The following is a 24,718-nucleotide window of genomic DNA, read 5'->3' as shown; positions in this document are numbered from 1 at the left end:
ACAGACAAGTAGAGAGATGGGGCAGACAGGCCAGTAGGCAGGCAGGCATACAGACAGACAGACAGACAGACAGAGGAGGACTTGGCTGGGGTGGATGGAGCGGAGTAGACAGATGGATAGACAGACAAGTAGAGAGATGGGGCAGACAGGCCAGTAGGCAGGCAGGCATACAGACAGACAGACAGAGGAGGACTTGGCTGGGGTGGATGGAGCGGAGTAGACAGATGGATAGACAGACAAGTAGAGAGATGGGGCAGACAGGCCAGTAGGCAGGCAGACATACAGACAGACAGACAGACAGACAGAGGAGGACTTGGCTGGGGTGGATGGAGCGGAGTAGACAGATGGATAGACAGACAAGTAGAGAGATGGGGCAGACAGGCCAGTAGGCAGGCAGACATACAGACAAAGGCACACAGAGGCAGGCATATAGACAAAGGCACACAGAGGCAGGCATATAGACAAAGACACACAGAGAAAGGCATACAAGCTAAGCGTCAGTATAGAGACAAAGTAGAATCTCAATTCAACGGCTCAGACACAAGAGGTATGTGGCAGGGTCTACAGTCAATCACGGATTACAAAATGAAAACCAGCCCCGTCACGGACCAGGATGTCTTGCTCCCAGGCAGACTAAATAACTTTTTTGCCCGCGTTGAGGACAATACAGTGCCACTGACACGGCCTGCAACCAAAACATGCGGCCTCTCCTTCACTGCAGCCGAGGTGAGTAAAACATTTAAACGTGTTAACCCTCGCAAGGCTGCAGGCCCAGATGGCATCCCCAGCCGCGCCCTCAGAGCATGCGCAGACCAGCTGGCTGGTGTGTTTACGGACATATTCAATCAATCCCTATCCCAGTCTGCTGTTCCCACATGCTTCAAGAGGGCCACCATTGTCCCTGTTCCCAAGAAAGTTAAGGTAACTGAGCTAAACGACTACCGCCCCGTAGCACTCACTTCCGTCATCATGAAGTGCTTTGAGAGACTAGTCAAGGACCATATCACCTCCACCCTACCTGACACCCTAGACCCACTCCAATTTGCTTACCGCCCAAATAGGTCCACAGACGATGCAATCTCAACCACACTGCACACTGCCCTAACCCATCTGGACAAGAGGAATACCTATGTGAGAATGCTGTTCATCGACTACAGCTCGGCATTTAACACCATAGTACCCTCCAAGCTCGTCATCAAGCTCGAGACCCTGGGTCTCAACCCCGCCCTGTGCAACTGGGTACTGGACTTCCTGACGGGCCGCCCCCAGGGGGTGAGGGTAGGCAACAACATCTCCACCCCGCTGATCCTCAACACTGGGGCCCCACAAGGGTGCGTTCTGAGCCCTCTCCTGTACTCCCTGTTCACCCACGACTGCGTGGCCACGCACGCCTCCAACTCAATCATCAAGTTTGCGGACGACACAACAGTGGTAGGCTTGATTACCAACAACGACGAGACGGCCTACAGGAAGGAGGTGAGGGCCCTCGGAGTGTGGTGTCAGGAAAATAACCTCACACTCAACGTCAACAAAACTAAGGAGATGATTGTGGACTTCAGGAAACAGCAGAAGGAACACCCCCCTATCCACATTGATGGAACAGTAGTGGAGAGGGTAGCAAGTTTTAAGTTCCTCGGCATACACATCACAGACAAACTGAATTGGTCCACCCACACAGACAACATTGTGAAGAAGGCGCAGCAGCGCCTCTTCAACCGCAGGAGGCTGAAGAAATTCGGCTTGTCACCAAAAGCACTCACAAACTTCTACAGATGCACAATCGAGAGCATCCTGGCGGGCTGTATCACCGCCTGGTATGGCAACTGCTCCGCCCACAACCGTAAGGCTCTCCAGAGGGTAGTGAGGTCTGCACAACGCATCACCGGGGGCAAACTACCTGCCCTCCAGGACACCTACACCACCCGATGTTACAGGAAGGCCATAAAGATCATCAAGGACAACAACCACCCGAGCCACTGCCTGTTCACCCCGCTATCATCCAGAAGGCGAGGTCAGTACAGGTGCATCAAAGCTGGGACCGAGAGACTGAAAAACAGCTTCTATCTCACGGCCATCAGACTGTTAAACAGCCACCACTAACATTGAGTGGCTGCTGCCAACACACTGACTCAACTCCAGCCACTTTAATAATGGGAATTGATGGGAAATTATGTAAAATATATCACTAGCCACTTTAAACAATGCTACCTAATATAATGTTTACATATCCTACATTATTCATCTCATATGTATACGTATATACTGTACTCTATATCATCTACTGCATCTTTATGTAATACATGTATCACTAGCCACTTTAACTATGCCACTTTGTTTACATACTCATCTCATATGTATATACTGTACTCGATACCATCTACTGCATCTTGCCTATGCCGCTCTGTACCATCACTCATTCATATATCTTTATGTACATATTCTTTATCCCCTTACACTTGTGTGTATAAGACAGTAGTTTTGGAATTGTTAGTTAGATTACTTGTTGGTTATTACTGCATTGTCGGAACTAGAAGCACAAGCATTTCGCTACACTCGCATTAACATCTGCTAACCATGTGTATGTGACAAATACAATTTGATTTGATTTGATACAGACAAAGGCAGGCATACAGACAAAGACACACAGAGGCAGGCATACAGACAAAGACACACAGAGGCAGGCATACAGACAAAGACACACAGAGGCAGGCATACAGACAAAGACACACAGAGGCAGGCATACAGACAAAGACACACAGAGGCAGGCATTCAGTAAATCTCATGTACAGAAGGGCAGCAGGATAAGACCATAATCCCAGACAGAAAGACAGGAACATTGTGCATCCAGGGAGATGGATTTTGATTTGGTTGGAGGGAAAACATGTAAGGGCTGGAGAACTCTGTCACGAGGAGATTGACTGGAGAGACCAAGATGGCAGACGTCTTCACCTTGACCTTGCATTGTTTTCAAAAATCAAATCATTTTTCCTAATCTGCTTCCATTGTGCAAGGTCAGCAAGTTGGATTAAATCCCCACGAGGTATCAAAATAAAATCCTGTTGTTCAAATGTATCGTCATGATTTCAATTGACCTGTAATGTCAAACAACCTTCTTCAGTCTTTAACCTCCTATACTTTTCTCAATCAAGCCTGACAGTGGGCAGGGTCTAGTTTGAATGGAGAATCCTAATTCTGCCCACGTGTTGCACTCCTCTACTCTATATTATATACACCCTGGGGCCATAAGACTGCTGAACAATTCATCAAAATGGCCACCCGGACAATTTGCATTGACCCCCCCCCCCCTTTGTTTTTACACTGCAGCAGTGCTGTTTATTATCTATGCATAGTCACTCCACTCCTACCTACATGTACAAATGACCTCGACTAACCTGTACCCCGCACATTGACTTGGTACTGGTACCCCCTCATTCTCATTTTATAACTTTCTATTTTCTTACAGAGTTAAGGGCTTGTAAGTAAGCATTTCACAGTACGGTCTACACCTATTGCATCCGGCGCATGTGACAAATAACATTTGATTTGATATAGACCAGGGTAAACACACACATCACTGGTCCTCCTCACCACTCAACCTTTTCCATATGTCATCCTAACCAACATCTACATTCAATCAACTAAAGATCCCAGGGATGTTATTTTCCTGTTCTGGATGCTTAGGAGAGGATAGAAGAGGATATCAGAGGATAAATGGTGCACTTCTGATGCCGTGTGTTTATAAAAGAAGGTGGCTCTACTGTGTGGCACATTGAGAATAAATATTGGGGTCCATGAGCAAATGTTATGGCTGTGCCAATCCCGATCATATTCATCAGCAAGCTACTCCAAGAAACAAAAAGGTACACAAGCAGGAGAAAATATGGGGCACCATAACCTACAACTCTGTTTCATTAAAACGTCAGACATCACCCTTTAATGGCATAAAACAGCTGTCAGTCACATGCAGATAAAATTGATTGGTCCAAAAAGTTTGTACTTACAGTATGTAAAGTATAGAGTGAAGGAAAACTGCTTAAATGAGTGTGTTGCCAAGCTATTCCCATGGGGAATAGAATAGAGGTCTCTGCATATACTGTACTCTGAAGGTTGTTGTCATTCAAACTGACGCACATTGATCAGCCGGACAGCATAAAGACAGAGAAGTGTTCTGCTTCACTCCACAACAGTGGGACAACCATCCGCATATCACACTAATGCATCTCCCACGAACAAGAAGAGAGGTAGAGAGGCAATAGAGAAAACAGAGGTAGAGAGAAAGACAGAGGAATAGAGGTAGAAATAAGAGAGGTAGAGAAAAGAGGTAGAGAGAGAGGTAGAGAGAATAGAGACGAGAGGTAGAGAGGTAATAGAAAAGAGAGGTAGAGAGGTAATAGAAAAGAGAGGTAGAGAGGTAATAGAGGTAGAGAGGTAATAGAGGTAGAGAGGTAATAGAGGTAGAGAGGTGATAGAGGTAGAGAGAGAGGTAGAGAGAATAGAGACAAGAGGTAGAGAGGTAAGAGAGAAGAGAGGTGATAGAGGTAGAGAGGTAATAGAGGTAGAGAGGTAGAGAGGTAATAGAGGTAGAGAGAAGAGAGAAGAGAGAGAGGTAATAGAGGTAGAGAGAAGAGAGGTAGAGAGGTAATAGAGGTAGAGAGAGAGATAGAGAGAATAGAGACGAGAGGTAGAGAGGTAAGAGAGAAGAGAGGTGATAGAGGTAGAGAGGTAATAGAGGTAGAGAGGTAATAGAGGTAGAGAGATAATAGAGGTAATAGAGGTTGAGAGGTAGAGAGGTAATAGAGGTAGAGAGAAGAGAGGTAATACAGGTAGAGAGAAGAGAGGTAGAGAGGTAATAGAGGTAGAGAGAAGAGAGGTAAGAGGTAGAGAGAAGAGAGAAGAGAGGTAGAGAGGTAATAGAGGTAGAGAGAAGAGAGGTAGAGAGAAGAGAGGTAATAGAGGTAGAGAGAAGAGAGGTAGAGAGGTAGAGAGGTAATAGAGGCAGAGAGAAGAGAGGTAGAGAGGTAATAGAGGTAGAGAGAAGAGAGGTAGAGAGGTAGATAGAAGATAGAAGAGAGGTAGAGAGGTAATAGAGGAAGAGAGTTAATAGAGGTAGAGAGAAGAGAGGTAATAGAGGTAGAGAGAAGAGAGGTAGAGAGGTAGAGAGAAGAGAGGTAGAGAGGTAAGAGGTAGAGAGAAGAGAGGTAGAGAGGTAAGAGGTAGAGAGGTAGAGAGAAGAGAGGTAGAGAGGTAATAGAGGTAGAGAGAAGAGAGGTAGAGAGGTAATATAGGTATAGAGGTAGAGAGGTAATAGAGGTATAGAGGTAGAGAGGTAATAGAGGTAGAGAGGTAATAGAGGTATAGAGGTAGAGAGGTGATAGAGGAAGAGAGATAGAGAGTAGAGAGGTAGAGTAGAGGTAGAGAGTAGAGAGGTAGAGAGTAGAGAGGTAGAGTAGAGGTAGAGAGTAGAGCGTAGAGAGGTAGAGTAGAGAGGTGGAGAGGTAGAGAGTAGAGAGGTAGAGTAGAGGTAGAGTAGAGGTAGAGAGTAGAGAGGTAGAGTAGAGGTAGAGAGTAGAGAGGTAGAGAGTAGAGAGGTAGAGTAGAGGTAGAGTAGAGAGGTAGAGAGTAGAGGTAGAGTAGAGAGGTAGAGAGTAGAGGTCGACCGATTATGATTTTTCAATGCCGATACCAATTATTGGAGGATCAAAAAAGCAGAGCAAGGGAAACAACCACTCCAAGGCTCAGAGCAAGCGAGTGAGTGACGTTTGAAACGCTATTAGCGCGCCCTAACTAGCCAGCAATTTCACTTCGGTTACACCAGCCTCATCTCGGGAGTTGATATGCCAAAACGCACGGAAGTGCTGTTTGAATGAATGTTTACGCGCCTGCTTCTGCCTACCACCGCTCAGTCAGATACTTAGATACTTGTTTGCTCAGTCAGATTATACGCAACGCATGACACGCTAGATAATATCTAGTAATATCATCAACCATGTGTAGTTAACTAGTGATTATGATTGATTGATTTTTATAAGATAAGTTTAATGCTAGCTAGCAACTTACCTTGGTTTACTGCATTCGAGTAACAGGCAGTCTTCTTGTGGAGTGCAACGAGAGAGAGGCAGGTCGTTATTGCGTTGGACTCGTTAACTGTAAGGTTGCAAGATTGGATCCCCCGAGCTGACAAGGTGAAAATCTGTCGTTCTGCCCCTGAACGAGGCAGTTAACCCACCGTTCCTAGGACGTCATTGAAAATAAGAATGTGTTCTTAACTGACCTGCCTAGTTAAATAAAGATTAAATAAAGGTGTAAACATTTTTTGGGGGGGGCAAAATCGGTGTCCAAAAATACCGATTTCCGATTGTTATGAAAACTTGAAATCGGCCCTAATTAATCGGCCATTCCGATTCATCGGTCGACCTCTAGTAGAGAGGTAGAGAGTAGAGAGGTAGAGTAAAGGTAGAGTAGAGAGGTAGAGAGTAGAGGTAGAGTAGAGAGGTAGAGTAGAGAGAAGAAATGGAGAGTGTGGTTTTCACCAGACATAATATAATGGGACACATCTCATCCAAAAAGTTGACTCCAGTTTGCCAAAAAGAACATGGAAGCACCTGGATGATCATCAATAAGAATGTTCTATGGACAGGTGAGTCTAAGTATACCTTTTGGGACGCGATTGGTTTTCACCAGGCATAATGGGACCAAACACGGTATTCCACAGTAAGAACCTTATACCAACGGTCAAGCATGGTGGTGGTAGTGTGATGGTTTGGGGATGTTTTTCTGCTTCAGGGCCTGGACAACTTGCCTTAATAGAAGCAACCATGAATTCTGCTCTATATCAGATCACTCACAAATTGGATGCAGTCTATCACAGTGCAATCCGTTTTGTCACCAAAGCCCCATACACTACCCACCATTGCGACCTGTATGCTCTCGTTGGCTGGCCCTCGCTTCATACTCGTCGCCAAACCAACTGGCTCCATTTCATCTACAAGACCCTGCTAGGTAAAGTTCCCCCTTATCTCAGCTCGCTGGTCACCATAGCATCACCCACCTGTAGCACACGCTCCAGCAGGTATATCTCTCTAGTCACCCCCAAAACCAATTCTTTCTTTGGCCGCCTCTCCTTCCAGTTCTCTGCTGCCAATGACTGGAACGAACTACAAAAATCTCTGAAACTGGAAACACTTATCTCCCTCACTAGCTTTAAGCACCAACTGTCAGAGCAGCTCACAGATTACTGCACCTGTACATAGCCCACCTATAATTTAGCCCAAACAACTACCTCTTTCCCTACTGTATTTATTTTATTTATTTATTTTGCTCCCCATTATTTTTATTTCTACTTTGCACATTCTTCCACTGCAAATCTACCATTCCAGTGTTTTACTTGCTATATTGTATTTACTTTGCCACCATGGCCTTTTTTGCCTTTACCTCCCTTATCTCACCTCATTTGCTCACATCATATATAGACTTGTTTATACTGTATTATTGACTGTATGTTTGTTTTACTCCATGTGTATCTCTGTGTTGTCTGTTCACACTGCTTTGCTTTATCTTGGCCAGGTCGCAATTGTAAATGAGAACTTGTTCTCAACTTGCCTACCTGGTTAAATAAAGGTGTTCTCAACTTGCCTACCTGGTTAAATAAAGGTGTTCTCAACTTGCCTACCTGGTTAAATAAAGGTGTTCTCAACTTGCCTACCTGGTTAAATAAAGGTGTTCTCAACTTGCCTACCTGGTTAAATAAAGGTGTTCTCAACTTGTTGGTTAAATAAAGGTGTTCTCAACTTGCCTACCTGGTTAAATAAAGGTGTTCTCAACTTGGTTAAATAAAGGTGTTCCTACCTGGTTAAATAAAGGTGTTCTCAACTTGCCTACCTGGTTAAATAAAGTTCTCAACTTGCCTACCTGAAATAAAAATAAAAAAAAAAATGTAAAAAATTCCGTCTGTGAGCTGAAGCTGAAGTGCAGCTGGGTCATGCAGCCAATGATCCAGAACACACTATCAAGTCTACATGAAAACGTCTAAAAAAGCAACAAATGTGAAGTTTTGGAAGGGTCAAAGTCCTGACTTAATCCCAAATGAGATGTTGTGGCAGACTTGAAACGAAAACCCACAAATGTCACTGAGTTAAAGCAGTTCTGTATGGAAGAGTGGGACAAAATTCCTCCACAGCGACGTGAGTGACTGATCAACAACTACAGGAAGTGTTTGGTTGGAGTCGTTGCAGCGAGAGGTGGCACAACCAGTTAGTGAGTGTAATGGGGGAATTTGTTTTTCTTCACACAGGGGCATTGGGTGTTGTATAACTTTGTTTATGTAATAAATGAAATAAGTATGTAATTGTTGTGTTATTTGTTCACTCAGGTTCCCTTGATCTAATATTAGATCTGATAATTCAGTATCAAAAATATGGGAAAGTAGAGAAAATTAGAAAGGGAGCAAATACTTTTTCACAACACTGTTTATGTTTGTAAATAAGATCATCTTTGAGAACTAACGATTACCAAAATAACAGCTAGACAGTCATGGAGAATCTAAAATGTTATGCATTCGGGAGTATTTCTGTCATGTCATGGCATGGGGCCCCCATCGATACTTTAAATAATGTGTGAGTCACTCAATTAGTTTAAGAACACTGCATAAGACATAGAAAAATGGCAACTTGTAGGAAATTAGCTTTTAAACAGCAACAATTTGTCTCTGCAACCAAAAGAAGGGCCTCAAAATGGTTTGGTCAGCTACCGTGCCATTGGCCACGCCTGCTGCCCCGCCCACCTCAGGTTCAACGTAATCAACATATAAATAGTAAATCAAGCGGTGAGGCTACTGCATTAAAATGTGGGAATGGGATTCCTCTCCCACCATTAATATTAGATTCTGAGTACTTCTGAAGAATGAAATAGGATATATATATATATATATATATATATATTTATATATATATAGAGAGAGAGAGAGAGAAAGAGAGAGAGATGGGGGCGAGAGAAGAGTGCGAGAGGGGTAGAAGAGAGAGAGAGGGGGAGAGAGAAGAGAGCGAGAGGGGGAGAAGAGAGAGAAGAGATCGAGAGGGGGAGAAGAGAGAGAGGGGGAGAGAGAAGAGAGCGAGAGAAGAGAGAGAGGGGGAGAGAGAAGAGAGCGAGAGGGGGAGAGAAGAGAGCGAGAGGGGGAGAAGAGAGAGAGGGGGAGAGAGGGGCGAGAGAGAGAGGGGGAGAGAGAAGAGAGCGAGAGGGGAGAAGAGAGAGAGGGGGAGAGAGAAGAGAGAGGGGGAGAGGAGAAGAGAGAGAGGGGAGGGGGAGAGAGAAGAGAGAGAGGGGGAGAGAAGAGAGAGCGAGAGGGGAGGGGAGAGAGAGAGAGAGAGAGCGAGGGGGAGGGAGAAGAGAGCGAGAGGGGAGAAGAGAGAGAGGGGGAGAGAGAAGAGAGAGAGGGGAGAGAGAGAAGAGAGCGAGACGGGGAGAAGAGAGCGAGAGGGGGAGAGAGGAGAGAGAGAGGGGAGAGAGAGAAGAGAGCGAGAGAAGAGAGAGAGGGGGAGAGAGAAGAGAGCGAGAGGGGGAGAAGAGAGCGAGAGGGGGAGGGGGAGAAGAGTGAGAAGAGAGCGAGAGGGGGAGAAGAGAGCGAGAGGGGGAGAAGAGAGAGAGGGGGAGAGAGAAGAGAGAGAGAGGGGGAGAGAGCGAGACGGGGAGAAGAGAGCGAGACGGGGAGAAGAGAGCGAGAGGGGAGAAGAGAAAGAGGGGGAGAGAGAAGAGAGAGAGAGGGGGGAGAGAGAAGAGAAGATAGGGGGAGAGAAGAGAGCGAGACGGGGAGAAGAGAGCGAGAGGGGGAGAAGAGAGAGGGGGAGAGAGAGAAGAGAGAGGGGGAGAGAGAAGAGAAAGGGGGTGAGAGAAGAGAGAGAGGGGGAGAAGAGAGAGAGAAGGTAATTTTTTACCATATTTAGGCTTACAAGGTCACCCAGCTAGCAGCAGCGGTAGCGATGTGTTTTAAACAATGAGCTCCCTCTCACCCTCTAATGCTCTTTCTCTGTCTCTCCCTATTAGAGAGAGATGCGACTGATTTCGCTTTCTTCCACCAATTGCAAATCTGAATGTCAGCAACGGGGGTGATCAGCTGACAAGGCATGAGGTCTGATTAATGAAATGTAAAGAACAGTACTCCACAGAGAGTTGTAACATTTATCCCAGAGTGAGATTAAGAGGCTGTACATTTCCTACAGAAATGGTCATACTGTGTCCTGTGAAATACAGTTTATTCAATTTAACATGCTTTAGTGGTATAAAAAGTGTGAGAACTTCAATTGCCAAAGAAACTGTGACCTTAACAGGACCAGTAATAATGTAACATCAACAGAAATGTAAAAACTACAGCCTATCCACACTGCACATTTCCCAGGATAGTCAAAAGCAGACATTCCTGATACATTGTGCTTTCAACATGCGTTGGTTCAGCTAGTTGTTTTCTAATTACCGCTGAAGGAGAAGCTTTGATAACAATTGAAGGTACCATCAGTTTTTCCAAAATTGAAAATAAGGTTTGTGAATACAAAAGTTTATCGTTTGGTTTTGGAGAAGCGCCTGTACAGTTCAGACAGGGGGATGTTATATTCAGCCACAATTAGAGACAGCCCCCCCCAATACGTTCAATAACAAAAAATGCCATTTTAAACCGTATCTAAGGATGAATAAAGGTCACAATAATACAAGGAATCCTCTAATAGTATAGTGACTTTCACAATGATAAACCAACAATTACTATTCAAACATCCAAAAACAAACAGTGACATTAAAGATAGAATTTATCAAAGCTGCATGCGAGGTAGTTAGGAGCTGTATGAAAATATTTCTGTAAATCGTGAATCTCTAGATCTTCCTACGTGGAACGGCTGTTTAGTTTTCCTAGGGAAGCTGGTTTCTATTTAATCACGTCGTGGTGAGACTGTCTCCTTTAGAGATGCAGAGTTTCATCTTATCCGCACTAGATCTTCCAGCATTTGACTGAAATAGTGATGTGGATTTCCTTTTTTATTCAGAAGCTGTTCCTGTCTCGCTCCCTCTTTCCCCTTATCCTCTCTCTCTCTCCGTCTACCAGCTTTCCCCTTATCCTCTCTCTCTCTCTCTCTCTCTCGCTCCCTCTTTCCCCTTATCCTCTCTCTCTCTCCGTCTACCAGCTTTCCCCTTATCCTCTCTCTCTCTCTCTCGCTCCTTCTTTCCCCTTATCCTCTCTCTCTCTCCGTCTACCAGCTTTCCCCTTATCCTCTCTCTCTCTCGCTCCCTCTTTCCCCTTATCCTCTCTGTCTCTCTCTCTTGCTCCCTCTTTCCCCATATCCTCTCTCTCTCTCCGTCTACCAGCTTTCCCCTTATCCTCTCTCTCTCTCTCTCTCTCTCTCTCTCTCTCTCTCTCCATCTACCAGCTTTCCCCTTATCCTCTCTCTCTCTCGTTCCCTCTTTCCCCTTATCCTCTCTCTCTCGCTCTCTCTCTCTTGCTCCCTCTTTCCCCTTATCCTCTCTCTCTCTCCGTCTACCAGCTTTCCCCTTATCCTCTCTCTCTCTCTCTCTCTCTCTCTCTCTCCATCTACCAGCTTTCCCCTTATCCTCTCTCTCTCTCTCTCTCTCGCTCCCTCTTTCCCCTTATCCTCTCTCTCTCTCCATCTACCAGCTTTCCCCTTATCCTCTCTCTCTCTCTCTCTCTCTCTCTCTCTCTCTTTCTCCATCTACCAGCTTTCCCCTTATCCTCTCTCTCTCTCTCTCTCTCTCGCTCCCTCTTTCCCCTTATCCTCTCTCTCTCTCCGTCTACCAGCTTTCCCCTTATCCTCTCTCTCTCTCTCTCTCTTTCTCCATCTACCAGCTTTCCCCTTATCCTCTCTCTCTCTCTCTCTCTCGCTCCCTCTTTCCCCTTATCCTCTCTCTCTCTCTCTCCCTCTCTCTCCCTCTCTCTCGCTCCCTCTTTCCCCCTCTCTCTGTCTCTGTCTCTGTCTCTCTCTCTCTCTCTCTCTCTCGCCCTCTTTCCCCTTATCCTCTCTCTCTCTCTCTCTCTCTCTCCCTCTTTCCCCTTATCCTCTCTCTCTCCGTCTACCAGCTTTCCCAGTGTGCGTCTTTTAAAAATGTAATCTCACATTCAATACATTTCACGGCAATGTTATCATACTTTTCAAAAAAGAAAAATCTCTCACCGCGCTTGCCATAGCCTCAAATATGCTGTGATTTTATCATTCATATGTTTTTATTGGCTGGTTTTCTGTATGTTTTTCCTACCTGTGTATTGAGACAGGCAGGGTATATATTATGATACATCTGCCAGCCACTGTCAAGGACTCTGATGTGTTCACTTCAAAGGCAATACAGAGTACTGCTTTCAATTTACCTTCGGAAACTAGTACTATATAACAAAAAATTTCCTATTGTGTGTTTTGACCTTTTTCTGCATTCCAACTACCCCTGTCCAGGTCTCTACTATGATATTGTGGATTCCAACTACCCCTGTCCAGGTCTCAACTGTGATATTGCAGATTCCAACTACCCCTGTCCAGGTCTCTACTATGATATTGTGGATTCCAACTACCCCTGTCCAGGTCTCTACTATGATATTGTGGATTCCAACTTCCCCTGTCCAGGTCTCTACTATGATATTGTGGATTCCAACTACCCCTGTCCAGGTCTCAACTGTGATATTGCGGATTCCAACTACCCCTGTCCAGATCTCTACTATGATATTGTGGATTCCAACTACCCCTGTCCAGGTCTCAACTGTGATATTGCGGATTCCAACTACCCCTGTCCAGGTCTCAACTGTGATATTGCGGATTCCAACTACCCCTGTCCAGGTCTCTACTATGATATTGTGGATTCCAACTACACCTGTCCAGGTCTCTACTATGATATTGTGGATTCCAACTACCCCTGTCCAGGTCTCTACTATGATATTGTGGATTCCAACTACCCCTGTACAGGTCTCTACCATGATATTGTGGATTCCAACTACCCCTGTCCAGGTCTCTACTATGATATTGTGGATTCCAACTACCCCTGTCCAGGTCTCTACTATGATATTGTGGATTCCAACTACCCCTTTCCAGGTCTCTACCATGATATTGTGGATTCCAACTACCCCTGTCCAGGTCTCTACTATGATATTGTGGATTCCAACTACCCCTGTCCAGGTCTCAACTGTGATATTGCGGATTCCAACTACCCCTGTCCAGGTCTCAAATGTGATATTGCGGATTCCAACTACCCCTGTCCAGGTCTCTACCATGACATTGCGGATTCCAACTACCCCTGTCCAGGTCTCTACTATGATATTGTGGATTCCAACTACCCCTGTCCAGGTCTCAACTGTGATATTGCGGATTCCAACTACCCCTGTCCAGGTCTCAACTGTGATATTGCGGATTCCAACTACCCCTGTCCAGGTCTCTACTATGATATTGTGGATTCCAACTACACCTGTCCAGGTCTCTACCATGATATTGTGGATTCCAACTACCCCTGTCCAGGTCTCTACTATGATATTGTGGATTCCAACTACCCCTGTCCAGGGCTCTACTATGATATTGTGGATTCCAACTACCCCTGTCCAGGTCTCTACTATGATATTGTGGATTCCAACTACCCCTGTCCAGGTCTCAACTGTGATATTGCGCATTCCAACTACCCCTGTCCAGGTCTCTACTATGATATTGTGGATTCCAACTACACCTGTCCAGGTCTCTACTATGATATTGTGGATTCCAACAACCCCTGTCCAGGTCTCAACTGTGATATTGCGGATTCCAACTACCCCTGTCCAGGTCTCTGCTATGATATTGTGGATTCCAACTACCCCTGTCCAGGTCTCTACTATGATATTGTGGATTCCAACTACCCCTGTCCAGGTCTCAACTGTGATATTGCGGATTTGAGCCTTGTTTGTTGTGGTGAGTGTTGCTAACACACTACAGGTTCTCATGCTTTTTAAAACAGAACAATCTAGGGAGGTAGCCATACAGTGGATGTGTGTGAACGTCTTAAAACAGCCATTATGGTGGGTTATAAGTGGGTTATTGTGAACTTTCTTTCCTTGTTGACGAGCAGTGTCAGGGAGAGGCAATGGCCTCCTGCTGTGTTGTAGATAGCATGTCTGTTGCTCCCTGCACTGAAGTACCCAACCTGCCCTGCCGACAATCAACAATAGACAAGGGCAGCTAGCACTAATCTACCACTGTGTGAGGAGGAACCAAGGACACTAGGCCAATTAAGGGGCTCACATTGTCTGGGCTATGCTGTAGCTGGATGGCTTTTTAGTCATGCTTCTGCAACTGACAATGAAATATAACATTATACACTGCACATTCCACATTATACATTTGGCTGGTTAGTTTACATTAAATATAACCTCTATATAAACCAAGATGTTACGTTTAGATTTAATATGTACACTGAACAAAAATATAAACACAACATGTAAAGTATTGGTCCAAATGTGTTTACATCCCTGTTAGTGAGCCTCTCTCACTTGCCAAGATAATCCATCCACCTGACAGGTGTGGCATATCAAGAAGCTGATTAAACGGCATGATCATTACACAGGTGCACCTTGCGCTGAGGACAATAAGGTGCAGTTTTGTCACACAACACAATGGCACAGATGTCTCCAGATTTGAGGGACTGTGCAATTGGCATGCTGACTGCAGGAAAGTCCTCCAGTGCTGTTGCCAGAGAATTTAATGTTAATTTCTCTACCAACGTTGTTTTAGAGAATTTGGCAGTATGTCCAACCGGCCTCACAACCGCAGACCACATGTAATCACCAGCCCAAGACCTCCACATCCAGCTTCTTCACCTGTGGGATCGTCAGACCAGCCACCTGAATCAGCGGGTTTGTCCAAACAAAGTATTTCTGCACACTCTCAGAAACAGTCTCAGGGAAGCTCATCAGCGTGTTCGTCATTCTCACCAGGGTCTTGACCTAACTGCAGTTCAGCGTCATAAACAACTTCAGTGGGCGAACGCTCACCTTCAATGACACTGGCACGCTGGAGAAGTGTGCTCTTCATGGATTAATCATGGTTTCAACTGTACCAGGCAGATGGCAGACAGTTTTTATGGTGTTGTGTGGGCGAGTGGTTTGCTGATGTCAACGTTGTGAACAGAGTGCCCCATGGTGGCGGTGGGGTTATGGTATGGGCAGGCATAAGCTACGGAAAACGAAACACAATTCCATTTTATTGATGGCAATTTGAATGCACAGAGTTACAGAGATACCGTGACGAGAACCTGAGGCCCACTGTTGTGCCATTCATCCGCAGCCATCACCTCATGTTTCAGCATGATAATGCACAGACCCATGTCGCAAGGATCTGTACATAACTGGAAACTGAAGATGTCCCAGTTCTTCCATGGCCTGCATACTCACCAGACATGTCACCCATTGAGTATGTTTGGGATGCTCAGGCTCGATGTGTACGACAGCGTGTCCCAGTTCTTCCATGGCCTGCATACTCACCAGACATGTCACCCATTGAGTATGTTTGGGATGCTCTGGCTCGATGTGTACGACAGCGTGTTTCAGTTCTTCCATGGCCTGCATACTCACCAGACATGTCACCCATTGAGTATGTTTGGGATGCTCAGGCTCGATGTGTACGACAGCGTGTTTCAGTTCTTCCATGGCCTGCATACTCACCAGACATGTCACCCATTGAGTATGTTTGGGATGCTCAGGCTCGATGTGTGTTTCAGTTCTTCCATGCCTGCCATACTCACCAGACATGTCACCCATTGAGTATGCCTGCATACTCACCAGACATGTCACCCATTGAGCATGTTTGGGATGCTCTGGCTCGATGTGTACGACAGCGTGTTTCAGTTCTTCCATGGCCTGCATACTCACCAGACATGTCACCCATTGAGTATGTTTGGGATGCTCAGGCTCGATGTGTACGACAGCGTGTTCCAGTTCCCGCCAATATCCATCAACTTTTCACAGCCACTGAAGAGGAGTGGGACAACATTCTACAGGCCACAATCAACAGCCTGATCAACTGTATGTGAAGGAGATGTGTTACGCTGCATGAGGCAAATGGTGGTCACACCAAATACTGACTGGTTTTCTGATCCACGCCCCTACTTAGTTGTAAAGATATCTATAACCAACAGATGCATATCTGTATTCCCAGTCATATTAAATCCATATTAAATTAATGAATTTATTTCAATTGACTGATTTCCTTATATGAACTGTAACTCAGTAAAATCTTTTAAATTGTTGCATTTATATTATGTATCAGTGTATTATTTTAAAGAGACTTGGCAATACTGCAAAAGTATTACTGTGTGTCTGTCTACCACTAATTACATACTGTACACTTGACTGAGAGAAATCATGTATATTATACTGTGTGGGTGCTGTATATCATACAATCAATTATAGGACTATTAATTCTACAACAATAATACCACTGCCTTTATAGCCATGTTCTAACTATCCTTGTGAACAAAAAAACAGTAGAGATTGAATAAAAGACCAGTAGAAGTTAACAGAAAACCAGTAGAGATGAAACAGAAAACCAGTAGAGATTGAATAAAAGACCAGTAGAAGTTAACAGAAAACCAGTAGAGATGAAACAGAAAACCAGTAGAGATGAAATACAAGACCAGTAGAAGTTAACAGAAAACCAGTAGAGATGAAATACAAGACCAGTAGAAATGAAACAGAAAACCAGTAGAGATGGAATACAAGACCAGTAGAAGTTAACAGAAAACCAGTAGAGATGTAGATTTTATATCGAGGAGCTGAAGAGGTTAAATGTATTAAACAGGAAACAGGGAATTGGCCTGTGAAACTAGGGCATTAGACTTCTAGATTCCCAAATACACAGCATGTAACAATGGGAGATATAACCAACCATGAGAAGGATATTTCTCTGGAATATTCATTTTAGCATCGAAAGATGAAAAGTATCCATTCAACATCACCTTGCCTTAAACCTGATAACACCCTTACAAATACCAAATCACATTCTGATAAAAAATGATACCAAATAACGTTATGATTAAAAAAAACATTCTGAAAAATCTGTTGATAAATATTATTTCTAGCCACAAGCCAATACCCCCTTTACAAATCAGGATACATTGTCCTCCTCTCTTGTTCTGGGTAATTACTTGATTAATCTATGTAAGCGAATGGCCTGTTTGAATCTGTCCCTGACCATAAATAAACCCTGATTACCACGCTGCTTCCTCTCTGAGTATAACCACAACGACCCAGTGAGTGCCTTTACACATTATTCATCACCTGAAAACAGAACTAGCGTAGTGGCGTCAACAGCCAAGGATTTATCTGTGTACACAGACGCAGGCGTTGGAAAAGATAAAACATGAAACATTTATGCACACAAGTACTCATACACTGTCCAAGTGTATGCAAAAATACAAACTGTACACACACTCAATAGTAAAGCCCACAGGGCCACAGACTCACACTAAGACATGCATGCAAGCACACCCAGCCCACAGGCCCGTGTACAAGGCCAGATGTTGTGCTGCCTGTGCATTGTGTGGCGGACACCCTGTGATGTGGAGGAGACTAGCACGGGCACACACACACAGCGACAGCCTATTGAATGCTTCTATTCTCTATTCAGCTACAGTATGCCAGGGTTACAAAGAAGTGACAAAGACAACACAGAGGAGAAAGGTAAGCCCCCCCTGCACACACCCTTCCATGTATCTGACACTCACATCCCAGACCAGCCATGCTACTGACGCTATATGCTAAATATATGGAAGCCATACAGAGTGGTCCTAATCACTGTGGCAGCCATTGACTGATGACAATAGCCATGGTGGGAGACGGTGGATGCTGAGACTTCTGTTCCAGATATAATGTCATTATTCAGCCGACAAAAAGCAGGCCGCTTGGTTGCCGGAGGAGATTTAACATTTACCATTTCTGTGGTCAGAGAGTTCACTCAGCCACCTAATGATGCTAAATTACTGCAGCCTTGTGTACCACTACTGCTTGGTAGAGGATAGAGGGAGTTGGAGAGAGAGAGAGAGAAGGGGGAGAAAGAAAATAGGAGGAAGGAGAGAGAGAAAGAAGAGAAAGAGGAAAAATAGAAAGGAGAGAGAGAGAGAGAGAGCGAGAGAGCGAGAGAGAGAGAGAGAGAGAGAAAGGAAAAGAGAGAAAGAGAGAGAGAGAGCGAGAGAGAGAGAGCGAGAGAGAGAGAGAGGAGAGAGAGAGAGAAAAATAGAGAGAGAGAGAGAGAGAGAGAGAGAGAGAGAGAGAGAGAGAGAGAGAGAGAGAGAGAGAGGAAAAATAGAAAGGAGAGAGAGAGAGAGAGAGAGAGAGAGAGAGAGAGAGAGAGAGAGAGAGAGAGAGAGAGAGGAAAAATAGAAAGGAGAGAGAGAGAGAGAGAGCGAGAGAGAGAGAAAAATAGAAAGGAGAGAGAGAGAGAGAGAGAGAGAGAGAGAGAGAGGAAAAATAGAAAGGAGAGAGAGAGAGAGAGAGAGCAGAGAGAGAGAGAGAGAGAGAGAGAGAGAGAGGGGGAAGAGAAAACAGAAACCTGATGGTAACAGGGTGATATGAGGTTGAGAGAGGTGCAGACAAGCCCAGGGCCTGTGGAGTTGGAGGAAGATGAACAGTGGTTGAGCTAGCAGAGCCAGGACAAGGAATAAGGCTGAGCTTTCTAACTTGGTTTGGTGAAGCTTCTTCTCTCAGAGCTGGCTAGATAACTCCTTGGAGAGAAGAGGAGAGAAGAGAAAACACCAGTCACTGATTGAAAGTCAACTTAAGAGCTCAGATCTCAAAGTGGTACTAGGGCTTATAACTTTTTCAGATTCCCAGTTCTGATGAATATAATAAGAAGCGCTAGCAGCAAAATGGTCATCAACGTTTTTAGTATATCCAAATATGGATAATCACCTGCCTGAAAACGCTGTCCAAGCTGAGAGGTCCTTAAGCAGCTATGGCTTGGCCACATCTCAACTGCTGCAGCAGGTCATTTACATAACGAGAGGAGAAAATTAGGGAGGAAGAAAGAGGGAACAAGCCAGCCATTTGGCAGAGCGAGTTGGGGATGAGAGAGAGACTCCACTACTGGCTTACCTCTGAAGCTAAGCAGGGTTGGTCCTGGATGGGAGACCAGATGCTGCTGGAAGTGGTGATGGAGGGCCAGTAGGAGGCACTCTTTCCTCTAGTCTATAAAAATATCCCAATGACCCAGGTCAGTGATTGGGGACATTGCCCTGTGTAAGGGGCCGTCTTTCGGATGGGATGTTTTAAACGTGTGTCCTGAATCTCTGTGGTCGCTAAAGATTCTATGGTACTTATTGTAAGAGTAGGGGTGGTAACCCTGGTGTCCTGGTTAAATTCCCAATCTGGCCATCATGGCTACCTTAATTATCCCCAGTTTACAATTGTCTCATTCATCTCCCCTGTAACTGTTTCCCAGGTCGCTGCAGTAAATGAGAATGAGTTCTCAGTCAACTTACCTGGTAAAATAAGGGTAACATAAATAGAGAAAGAGAAGACGGTAAAGGTCTTGGCGGGGATGGATATTAAAAGAATTGGCAAGAGAGGGAGAAAGAGACTTTTGCATGAGGAGAATGGTTAGAGAGTGGAAACAGTGCATAATGAGCAAGGGGGTAAATGGTTTGGAGAGAAAGAGGAGCTGTGTGGAGAGAATGGTTAGAGAGTGGAAACAGTGCATAATGAGGAGGGAGGTAAATGGTTTGGAGAGAAAGAGGAGCTGTGTGGAGAGAATGGTTAGAGAGTGGAAACAGTGCATAATGAGGAGGGAGGTAAATGGTTTGGAGAGAAAGAGGAGCTGTGTGGAGAGAATGGTTAGAGAGTGGAAACAGTGCATAATGAGGAGGGAGGTAAATGGTTTGGAGAGAAAGAGGAGCTGTGTGGAGAGAATGGTTAGAGAGTGGAAACAGTGCATAATGAGGAGGGGGGTAAATGGTTTGGAGAGAAAGAGGAGCTGTGTAGAGAGAATGGTTAGAGAGTGGAAACAGTGCATAATGAGGAGGGAGGTAAATGGTTTGAAGAGAAAGAGGAGCTGTGTAGAGAGAATGGTTAGAGAGTGGCAACAGTGCATAATGAGGAGGGAGGTAAATGGTTTGGAGAGAAAGAGGAGCTGTGTGGTTAGAGAGAATGGTTGGTTTGAAGAGAAAGAGGAGCTGGCAACAGTGCATAATGAGGAGGGAGGTAAATGGTTTGGAGAGAAAGAGGAGCTGTGTAGAGAGAATGGTTAGAGAGTGGAAACAGTGCATAATGAGGAGGGAGGTAAATGGTTTGGAGAGAAAGAGGAGCTGTGTGGAGAGAATGGTTAGAGAGTGGCAACAGTGCATAACGAGGAGGGAGGTAAATGGTTTGGAGAGAAAGAGGAGCTGTGTGTTCTTACCTTGGCAGAACCAGCGACAGCGATCGTGACCCCTCCTTGACGCTTGATGACCATGTCACCACCACTCGACGTCGTCACAGCAACCGTAACTGGGGTGGGCAGGAGGGAGGGGATGACGGGCAGTGGGAGGAGTCCCGGCCGGTTGTTTCCATTGCCGACAGCGGCGGCGCAGCAGTTATTGGCTCCCGCTCCATTAAGGAGGCCGGCCGAACGGACGATGTCCCGCCTCTCCCACGGTGTCCCCCGGTACTCCCTCTCGAAGCGATTGTGGTGACCGGACATCACTTCCTCTGCCTTTCAGAGGAGATGATGACAGGGGGGGGGGGGAGTGGAATTGTTATTATTAATTATTAAGGTTATTATTATTATTTCAGCTGATCAGTCTGTTACTGATATCCTGGCCCGATATTGTGTAGATTAAAATCTGAGTCACAATAACGTGCCACTTCAGAGTCGGCAGATAGCCTAGTGATTAAGAGTGTTGAGCCAGTAACCGAAAGGTTGCTGGTTTGAATCCCTGAACCGACTAGGTGAAACATCTGTCAATGTACCCTTGAGCAAGGCAGTTACCCCTAATTGCTCCTGTAAGTCGCTCTGGATAAGAGCGTCTGCCAAATGACTAAATGACTAAATTGAGGCGTGATCGTTCCTGCAGTAACATTTCCACTGTTTCCCATCTGACTAACAGCTGCAGGCCCAGGTCTTAACGAGATGATAACAGACAGAACAGAAATTAACATCACCATAACAGGATCAATAAAACAACTGGAAACAAACACTCCTTAAATAGACTAATTGGGTTTGGTTACCATGGATATGTTGTTGCCTTCAATTAAATAAAAGTAAAAAAATTAAGCCATTGGCCACAGCCAGACAATACATTATTATTTTCCATATCGTCTTGAGAATAGCTATGGCTATAGCTTGACCTGGAGGTCATCACTGAATTGCCTTGTGGCTAAAAAAAACTCACTACTAACTCGTTTCTCTATACTGTAATAGCCAGCTAACTCAATAGTAATACCATTGAATATCATGACTAGTTTCCTCTTTTATGAGGATGACAGAGTGTGATGGATAGGGCGATGCTGCCGTAGGCTGGAATGACGAACAGTATTCTGTACCATAGGCTGGTATGTCACTGTGTATGAGATCAGCAATCAGTGATGTCTACTGTATCTGGCCTGTGAAGTAAAAGTCAGACGGGTGTGTAGTGTAGTGTACTCTCCTCATCAAAGGAATGAGATGTCTTTCTGGGCCTTGATAAGAGCAGTTATGAATACAGGCTCTCTCTCACATACACTAGCACACAACACGGAGTCAAGGATATTCCATGAAAATGTACTGGTGGTCTTTAAAAATAGAATCACAGAGAATGACAAGTCTTTCTTCTGCCCAGTGGTCTCTGTCGCAGGAAGGAATGCCTTGAAGTGTGTGTGTTGTAAACAGGGCCATTGGGGGACCACAGCACTATCAGTCTGAGCTGTGACCATCTATTTAGCTACAGGTACATTACTGTCCACCTCTAGGTCAAAACACACACAGAGACACACACACACACACAGAGACACACACACACACACACACACACACACACACACACACACACATACACACACACACACACAGAGACACACACACACACACACACACACACACACACACACACACACACACACACACACACACACACACACACACACACATAGACACACAGAGACAATAGTCAGAACGTCAGAAACAGCGGGAGAATACTTTTTTTCACAGCTTCACTGCAGTGGGCTCTTTCACAATGTCAACATAAGCATGGCATATTATCGCACATACATAAGCGGTTATTCCATGGTGCTTCTGAGTAATGGTACTTGTAATAACCTCTCAGTTCCAAACCTCACTCCAGTGGAGTAATAGCCAACCAATCTCTATACAGCAGATCTGTATACAACAGATCTATTTAGGATCGGTATTGGGACAGACATTTGGGGAACCCAGGTTCATATCCAAAAGCTCCAACCCAAGACTAGTGTGTTAGTAGCTGAGCTAAAAGCTAATGTTCCAGTAAGTCTCCAGCTACTGGCCTCAGGTCTCCGCTAATGTTCCAGTAAGTCTCCAGCTACTGGCCTCAGGTCTCCGCTAATGTTCCAGTAAGTCTCCAGCTACTGGCCTCAGGTCTCAGCTAATGTTCCAGTAAACCTCCAGCTACTGGTCTCAGGTCTCAGCTAATGTTCCAGTAAGTCTCTAGCTACTGGCCTCAGCTAATGTTCCAGTAAGTCTCCAGCTACTGGCCTCAGGTCTCAGCTAATGTTCCAGTCTCTAGCTACTGGCCTCAGGTCTCCGCTAATGTTCCAGTAAGTCTCCAGCTACTGGCCTCAGGTCTCCGCTAATGTTCCAGTAAGTCTCCAGCTACTGGCCTCAGGTCTCCGCTAATGTTCCAGTAAGTCTCCAGCTACTGGTCTCAGGTCTCCGCTAATGTTCCAGTAAGTCTCCAGCTACTGGCCTCAGGCCTCAGCTAATGTTCCAGTAAGTCTCCAGCTATTGGCCTCAGGTCTCAGCTAATGTTCCAGTAAGTCTCTAGCTACTGGCCTCAGCTAATGTTCCAGTAAGTCTCTAGCTACTGGCCTCAGGCCTCAGCTAATGTTCCAGTAAGTCTCCAGCTACTGGCCTCAGGTCTCAGCTAATGTCCCAAGTCTCCAGCTACTGACCTCAGGCCTCAGCTAATGTTCCAGTAAACCTCCAGCTACTGGTCTCAGCTAATGCTCCAGTAAGTCTCTAGCTACTGGCCTCAGGCCTCAGCTAATGTTCCAGTAAGTCTCCAGCTACTGGCCTCAGGTCTCAGCTAATGTCCCAAGTCTCCAGCTACTGGCCTCAGGTCTCAGCTAATGTTCCAGTAAACCTCCAGCTACTGGTCTCAGCTAATGCTCCAGTAAGTCTCTAGCTACTGGCCTCAGGCCTCAGCTAATGTTCCAGTAAGTCTCCAGCTACTGGCCTCAGGTCTCAGCTAATGTCCCAAGTCTCCAGCTACTGACCTCAGGCCTCAGCTAATCCAGTTCCCAGCTATTGGCCTCAGGTCTCAGCTAATGTTGCAGCTCTAGCTACTGGCCTCAGGTCTTAGCTAATGTTCCAGTAAGTCTCTAGCTACTGGCCTCAGGTCTCAGCTAATGTTCCAGTAAACCTCTAGCTACTGGCCTCAGCTAATTTTCCAGTAAGTCTCTAGCTACTGGCCTCAGGCCTCAGCTAATGTTCCAGTAAGTCTCCAGCTACTGGCCTCAGGTCTCCGCTAATGTTCCAGTAAGTCTCCAGCTACTGGCCTCAGGTCTCCGCTAATGTTCCAGTAAGTCTCCAGCTACTGGTCTCAGGTCTCCGCTAATGTTCCAGTAAGTCTCCAGCTACTGGCCTCAGGTCTCAGCTAATGTTCCAGTAAACCTCCAGCTACTGGTCTCAGGTCTCAGCTAATGTTCCAAGTCTCCAGCTACTGGCCTCAGGTCTCCGCTAATGTTCCAGTAAGTCTCCAGCTACTGACCTCAGGTCTCAGCTAATGTTCCAGTAAGTCTCTAGCTACTGGCCTCAGCTAATGTTCCAGTAAGTCTCTAGCTACTGGCCTCAGGCCTCAGCTAATGTTCCAGTAAACCTCCAGCTACTGGTCTCAGCTAATGCTCCAGTAAGTCTCTAGCTACTGGCCTCAGGCCTCAGCTAATGTTCCAGTAAGTCTCCAGCTACTGGCCTCAGGTCTCAGCTAATGTCCCAAGTCTCCAGCTACTGACCTCAGGCCTCAGCTAATGTTCCAGTAAACCTCCAGCTACTGGTCTCAGCTAATGCTCCAGTAAGTCTCTAGCTACTGGCCTCAGGCCTCAGCTAATGTTCCAGTAAGTCTCCAGCTACTGGCCTCAGGTCTCAGCTAATGTCCCAAGTCTCCAGCTACTGGCCTCAGGTCTCAGCTAATGTTCCAGTAAACCTCCAGCTACTGGTCTCAGCTAATGCTCCAGTAAGTCTCTAGCTACTGGCCTCAGGCCTCAGCTAATGTTCCAGTAAGTCTCCAGCTACTGGCCTCAGGTCTCAGCTAATGTCCCAAGTCTCCAGCTACTGACCTCAGGCCTCAGCTAATGTTCCAGTAAGTCTCCAGCTATTGGCCTCAGGTCTCAGCTAATGTTGCAGTAAGTCTCTAGCTACTGGCCTCAGGTCTTAGCTAATGTTCCAGTAAGTCTCTAGCTACTGGCCTCAGGTCTCAGCTAATGTTCCAGTAAACCTCTAGCTACTGGCCTCAGCTAATTTTCCAGTAAGTCTCTAGCTACTGGCCTCAGGCCTCAGCTAATGTTCCAGTAAGTCTCCAGCTAATGGCC

General features: G+C 45.6%; 1 protein-coding gene across 1 annotated transcript in view; it reads right to left on the bottom strand.

The window, feature by feature from the left end:
* LOC115139223 (kelch-like protein 29) overlaps positions 1–24,718 on the bottom strand; it is a 436,865-nt gene that overhangs the window by 225,517 nt on the left and 186,630 nt on the right. The window contains 1 exon segment of the mRNA XM_029676375.2: positions 20,382–20,675. Coding sequence (XP_029532235.2) covers positions 20,382–20,675 — 294 coding nt within the window.

The sequence above is a fragment of the Oncorhynchus nerka genome, linkage group LG13, assembly GCF_034236695.1.
Source record: "Oncorhynchus nerka isolate Pitt River linkage group LG13, Oner_Uvic_2.0, whole genome shotgun sequence".
NCBI classification, from domain to species: domain Eukaryota; kingdom Metazoa; phylum Chordata; class Actinopteri; order Salmoniformes; family Salmonidae; genus Oncorhynchus; species Oncorhynchus nerka.
The sequence above is the reverse complement of the archived record's forward strand: the minus strand, read 5'-3'. Positions and strand labels throughout refer to the sequence as shown.